At 38.7% G+C, this 6243-nt stretch overlaps 2 protein-coding genes across 13 annotated transcripts in view; one reads left to right on the plus strand and one right to left on the minus strand.

Moving 5' to 3' along the window:
• Window positions 1-238: 238 nt before the first annotated feature.
• PIG-Q (phosphatidylinositol glycan anchor biosynthesis class Q) lies at window positions 239-3167 on the minus strand. Its single transcript, XM_022834769.2, has 2 exons — window positions 2739-3167; window positions 239-1855 (listed from the first exon to the last, which is right to left on the minus strand). Exons 1-2 carry the CDS (start codon window positions 2739-2741, stop codon window positions 365-367), a joined length of 1494 nt encoding a protein of 497 aa, XP_022690504.1. The 5' UTR covers window positions 2742-3167; the 3' UTR covers window positions 239-364.
• A 101-nt stretch (window positions 3168-3268) lies between these two features.
• The window catches only part of LOC111261346 (uncharacterized), a 9117-nt gene continuing 6142 nt past the window's right edge, over window positions 3269-6243 (plus strand). Inside the window, exons 1-5 of one of the 12 annotated variants that reach the window (XM_022834771.2) lie at window positions 3269-3369; window positions 4387-4463; window positions 4894-5002; window positions 5329-5395; window positions 5967-6086. In XM_022834771.2, coding sequence (XP_022690506.1) covers window positions 5330-5395; window positions 5967-6086 — 186 coding nt within the window. In that variant the 5' untranslated portion in view covers window positions 3269-3369; window positions 4387-4463; window positions 4894-5002; window position 5329. Of the gene's footprint in view, window positions 3370-3739; window positions 3911-4386; window positions 4464-4893; window positions 5003-5229; window positions 5396-5966; window positions 6087-6243 lie in introns of those variants that run through there. The other 11 variants (XM_022834773.2, XM_022834770.2, XM_086968668.1 and 8 more) reach the window with 11 other exon arrangements.

The following is a 6243-nucleotide window of genomic DNA, read 5'->3' on the forward strand; positions in this document are numbered from 1 at the left end:
ATTGGAGGGGAAACTTATTTCGATGCGCTTATAGAAAAAAAGTGGAGTCATTCACAGGTACTAGAATAACTGTACGATATCACGCTTTCGGGTAAACTTTTCCTACAAAATTGACCTTTTGGAAGAAAATGATTTCACAAAAAGTATTAGACATAATATTGACGCGTATGATGGATAACGCAAAAATTATATTTGACAGTAATAATAATCACTAAGCAAGTGGAGCACGCCCATTCGATTAATTTAAAGTAATACATTTTTATTGAACTGTTTCTAAGAGGATTCCAACGTTATAACTTTCACTCACATGATATACTCTAACAAGCACAATATATACATATAATATCTATATATATATATTTTTTCATAGAGGATATACGATTTTACCTACGCACAGATCTCGACAAAACGTGAGCAGTTCCTTTAGACGGATCAATCGTTTTAAACCAGCCATTAGCAATTTTCCTGTGCCTCTCGAATAGCTGGCCTCAGCCTTCAACGCAAACTCGTTTATTCGCACGATCTTCGTTTTTCGAATGTTAATAACGGGCTGCGACGTCAACGATTTTAATAAATTAAATAACAGAACATGCATGTCGTGCGTAACAGTGCCCAAGGAAAAATTGACGACGAGAACACAGCATCGCATTATTGAAAACACAACATAATATAAGAACACCGTCGGCGAAAGAAAGACAAGTATTGTGAGAATGATCGGTCCCAACAAAACAGGATCGGAATCAGCTAAAGAGTCCACACGCTGGCGCAGTGGGTTCCATTTGAGGCCACGGAAAATTCGCAGAAGAGCTACTAGGGCGCTAAGCCATACCGAATAAATTTTGCACATATACCCATAGAAGCAGTATACGTGAACGGTGGCCAACGTAATGATGTCACAAATGAGCGAACACTGCACCGACAGTGGAAGACAGGGGCGAGCGGCAACCGCATCCGTCAACGTCCGAAGTGACGGAAGCATGACGTCCACGTAAACATGCCACATGTTGACGTGGCATGTGAAAAACTTGGCCAACGCTTGGTTTACCTGCGGGTTGAGCTTAAGGCCAAGCGGAGTACCAGCACGTAGCCAGGCAACAATGCGACGAACCTGTGGTACAGCGGACTCTAAAGCTCTTGGCCACCACCAACACAGTCTAGGTCCTAGCCAGATCCCTAATAGAGCATCAAGCAGTAACAGAATAAGTAGTTCCTTACCTACTGAAAAACTACGAAACACTAGGACGAGTTTAACGAGAGCAGAATGATGTTCCAGATAAGACGTTGCTCCAGAACGCCTACCACTTTTACTGATTGTAGATTCTGAAGCAGTTTCGCTAGGGACCGCAGTCGAGAAGGCAGTGGCGCTATAGCCAGGAATCCCAGATGTATCGCTGGGTATTTCTGTATCGGTCACAAGCTTTCTGCGAGACCCCAAGCTACTGGCTTGGTTGTCAACCGTACCAAAGGTTCCCGCTGTCGGTGCGACCATATGAGCCTCAGTTAGAGCAGCTGAAGAACTCACTGAATTTAGGGGTGATTGCACACCTCCAGTGATATGCTCATAGAGTTTCTTATCCTCGACGATAAGCACTTGGTCGCAGGTGAAATGTTCGCAATAGCTTTGAATTTCAAATGAGTCGAGATTTAGCGTAAAGTCGAAACATTTTGATCTTTTAGCACGAGTCGATGCTACCCCGATAAAATGAGATTCACGTCGGGGTCTACGATCAACCGTGGTCAAGATCAAGTTGCGGTGGTCAGGTGTTGGACGAGCTACGAAGAACGACGAAACACTGTTTCCGGACTTGTCAATGCCGTTTAACGATTGGAGAACATCCCGATGGATCACAAGTAACTGTAACATGAGGAAAAAAAGATATCATTTTCTAGCAGATATTAACGGTTGTTTGATTATAGTAAATGCTATTTGTATATATTCATTTTATGTATAATCGACAAAGGTAAGGTCATTATTGCCTGGCTAGATGAGCTTTTGATCTTGCTCTTTTTTGTTCATCGTTTCCATTCCTCTACCATTGGTCGGATCACTTCATAATAATAGTTACTGTGCGAAAATACAACGAATTACAGTAAAGATTTAATAGACGTTGTTGCTGTCTCCAGGTAGCGCTGCTTCGTCCATCCGCATTTAAAACTGCAATGGCACATGTACACTTACAGAACATTACTCACTCAAACCTAAATATGAAGACCTTCTGAAGTTCGCAGATATTTCTTCCACGTTTGCTGACAATGAGCACGACGGAATTAGACGATATTCGTTTTAGTCAACTAGCAGTAATATAGCATATTTACTAGATCGCTGATGACGGTCAACGGCAATTAAAAATGTTCTAATATTTTCAAACGCTGCTTATTTGAACTTCCCTATAAATGATACCATAGTATGGAAAAGAAATAATGTATTAACGATTTATATATATATATATATATATATTGAGATGATATAAAATAAAAAGAATGTTATAATGCTGTGCTGCTTTTATGAATCGTAAAAATATCGACGCTTTCCAAAAAAACCATCGGGACCGTGTGAGAACAAAGCCGGCTATACGATCAAAATTCGATTGCTGGGAAACTGCCTTTTATATTACCAAATAATCGGGCATTGGCATCTATAGCCTTTTTGAACGGTATAAGGTTCATAGAATGTATCATATATAACTGTACACATACTAGAAACGTTTGGGCATAAATCTAAAATACTGCATACTAACCATTGTTACACTTTTTCTCTAGAGTTGAAATCCGCAAAAGTACAGCCAAGTTCAAGTCAGTCAATACGTGGACAGGGAGACATATGTAACGATAGGGCAAATAACATGATACAGCCTCCGGTCACTGTTCAGTAAATGATTGTTTCCGAGACATGTCGGCAAAAACAGCCCACTAGTTCAACGTCGTTCTACAAAGTATAGGATTGCAGGAGCCGGACTCGACGAACTGGAAATTTCGAACTACAGCTTTTCAAGCACATGCGAAACGACGGCCTCTCTGTTCGAGCTCGTTGTACAGCCGTTCACGCCGTATCAGTAATATCCTAAGCTGCTTTCTGGTAACCTCTAAAGATCCGACATTTCACGTCCACACGACGTGACAACAGTCAGTATAATAAAGCATTTAACCAGATTATAACGGCATACACTCGCATCTAAAATCTGCTGAATGCATGAACAAATTGGAAGATGGTATTAATCAAGCGTTGGCGCCAAGCGGCCGTCGTCTGCTCCTAAAAATTTAAAATGTTGTTCATCGCCAGTATCTATCACCGTTGCTGGTTTTTTCGGTTAATTGGAACAGGAAACAGCAGGAAAGCGGTTTTTCGTAAAGAACCTTGAAGTATTGCAGGTACATATTTTTTCGTCCCTGTATTTATATATTTGTTTATTCAAGATGAATGTGTTACACTTAACAGAACCATCTATGTAACCGCTAATTTGCACACATTATGTAGTGTTAGCGACAATCGGCAAATTCTCTGATGTACTGTTTGCTGTTCAGTTCATCATCAGCATCTACTGACTGTCTCATATACTTTTAGTTTCTAAGGCAGTACCTGTACAAATGAAATGCTCAAGCCTATTCAGCACCACCTAACGTTCAGATTAGACACGGTAATAGTAGCTTCATAGCCAGTGGCTAATCAAAGATATATAAAATGCCAGTATGTTAAAATTGTATGAAATCAATTAACAAGAAAGTTGAAAAAGGTTTAACGATAAACCTACGTGTCAACAATGCTCAATAGATGGCGCCACTGCTTTCTTCTCTTTCATATATACAATACAATCGCTGATTGATTGAAGAGAAATCAGCTGATTTATTAATCGTCACAAATATTCATCGCAATGTTGGAATTGAAAAAAAAAATTGTTCCTAGAACTCATCGGTATGTATTCGTTTGTCTATTATCAAAAAGTTCGACCTTAGCTACTCTTCTCTTAGAGAATTTTGGCGATGTCTCAAGTCAAGTATCATAACTAGCCCAAGAAAGAAAAGTCTTATGTGTGCTAACGTAAGAGCTGATCACCCACTCATAATATAATTGAGAACCGATCTTATTTAAAGCGTCGATGATAAAATAGACAGACAGATAGATGTGAGACAGAATAGAAAGTATGCTTAATAAAGGACTGTACAAATTATATAAGCAAGACAGAGATTGCAACAAAAATGTTTTAGAGAAAAGGGTACGTCAGAACAACATTAAGGCAAGCGTCAGCTTCGACGTAATGTTGCTAGATATTTCGCTCTGTTCTATTACAACATTTAGTTTTGTGATTTATTGACGGCTCATTCACGGTAAGTGTTGAATTGGCTTTTGTCAAATAGAACCCTAATAATAATGGATATCTGTGTTAATAGTTCCAGCGAGCGGGTATTTCTGCGGATGGATAATTACACAGGGTTAGGCTGAAAACTGGGCCCGACTGTATATCAGAGTAAGCAGCACTTTTTGAAAAGTGATGTCCATGTAGTGTTTAATGAGGCCACATTATTATCAATTATGCGAGAAGAAACTCAATATGCCAACAACATGAGTTCTTTGTTAATTCTGTTTTTGCCTGTTTCAAAATATAATATATAGACAACAGATACTTTTTTACTAGCTCTTAAGATAAAAAAATATGACTGCGCAATGTGTAACTGAGACTTTATCAGTAGCGGCTACGCAAGCAAGCTCACTTTGGTTGCCAGCAATAATAGATAAAGGCGAAATCGTATTGCATAACTGGGCTGTGCAAAAATCGTATCTTTATAAAACTAGTCCTTTATGGTGTTTTATACCAGTCAGGGTGTCCAAGGAGAAAAGGTATGGCTATGATATACGTTTTTACTTGTTTATACGTAGTATCATTTGATCTTTTTCAGTTTGTTAATTTTGACAGTTTGGAAGGTTCATGCCTTGACAGTTCGATCTCGCCGGCCTTCGTCCTAAATTAAAACATTATTTGGACCAATCGTAGTCGCTTATATATTGGTATGTTTGGCAGTTAGCGCTGTTGATCCGTCAACAAAACTGCAACTTTGTTTATCTCCTTTACAGTACTACAGAAAGCCTTTCTTTTAGAATGAACATTGGAGTAGTTTTACCTGTAGCGGACCTGTTCGACATTAAATCAAGCTGTAAGCTCATTTTGACGTATCTATTTCTTTGCTAGGGCTAGACCTTTGATGTGATAAGAGTGATATAGCTCCTTCTTTTAGAATGCCTTCAGGGATATAACAAAGAAGGTATCAAATGTCGACTCTGGACACGAGCATGCGAAAACCATACTAATCTCTTCTCTTCGTATCTTCGAGCAGAATGGCAATGACCTTTAAAGACATTTTCGAATATGACTGCAACTGGCCTCCAAAAAGCACAAACCGAGTGAGTGTTATATATTTATTCGATTAAAAATAGTCGGTAAAGTAATGTGTGTTCCTTAAGCGAAATTTAAAGCTTATTTTATTGGCCCCAAGAGTCACTGATATGCGGATAAGCGGATATGGGTCTCTAATCTAAACAAATAGTACGGTTATTATGTTGTGCCTATTTTTTTTTTAGTTGGAGGAATAAAATTGTATAGTAATTGCAGCTAGGTCTAAGGTTTATCATTAATCCAGGTACAACATGCAGTAAAAAAAGCAGATAATGAATAGATGAAAGGCTCAAGCCTATCGCATGTAATGATGTACTAGGCATTCACTAGAAGATAACCTTGAATTTCAACTCAAGACGTTCACGTAAGGCTATTCTAGTCAATCATTTTAACTGCACTTTTTTCCTTATTATCCACAAGCGACCCACTTTTGTGGTCAAATTAGAAAATAATTTCTAGAGATTTCACAGACCTATTTTTAAGTACGAAGTCGCCTTTCTACCTGTTGCTTTAGCCATATAGCTAGCACAATTTCTTAGGCAGACGTTACACATAACGAATTAAACCTCGTCATTTCAGACATGGGCAATGTTCACTCAAAAAGAAGATAAATTAATTTTAGAGTATTTGCTGAAAACCCACCAGTTCACCAGGTTAGGTGGCAACGAAGTATGGAAAAAGTTGGCCACTTCTCGAAAGGTTCGTTTTTGCACGGCTTTCGGCCTATTTCTATGCTAATATCCGTTTTTAAAATTTCAATCGATCGCTTCATACGTACGGATCAGTAGATAAATTTGACATTGTACTGGACAGGGCTACACAACGTCAACTATATGGAATATCACTTATATATATA

This window comes from Varroa jacobsoni, unplaced genomic scaffold (genome assembly GCF_002532875.2).
Source record: "Varroa jacobsoni isolate VJ856 unplaced genomic scaffold, vjacob_1.0 scaffold_548, whole genome shotgun sequence".
In the NCBI taxonomy this organism is placed as follows: domain Eukaryota; kingdom Metazoa; phylum Arthropoda; class Arachnida; order Mesostigmata; family Varroidae; genus Varroa; species Varroa jacobsoni.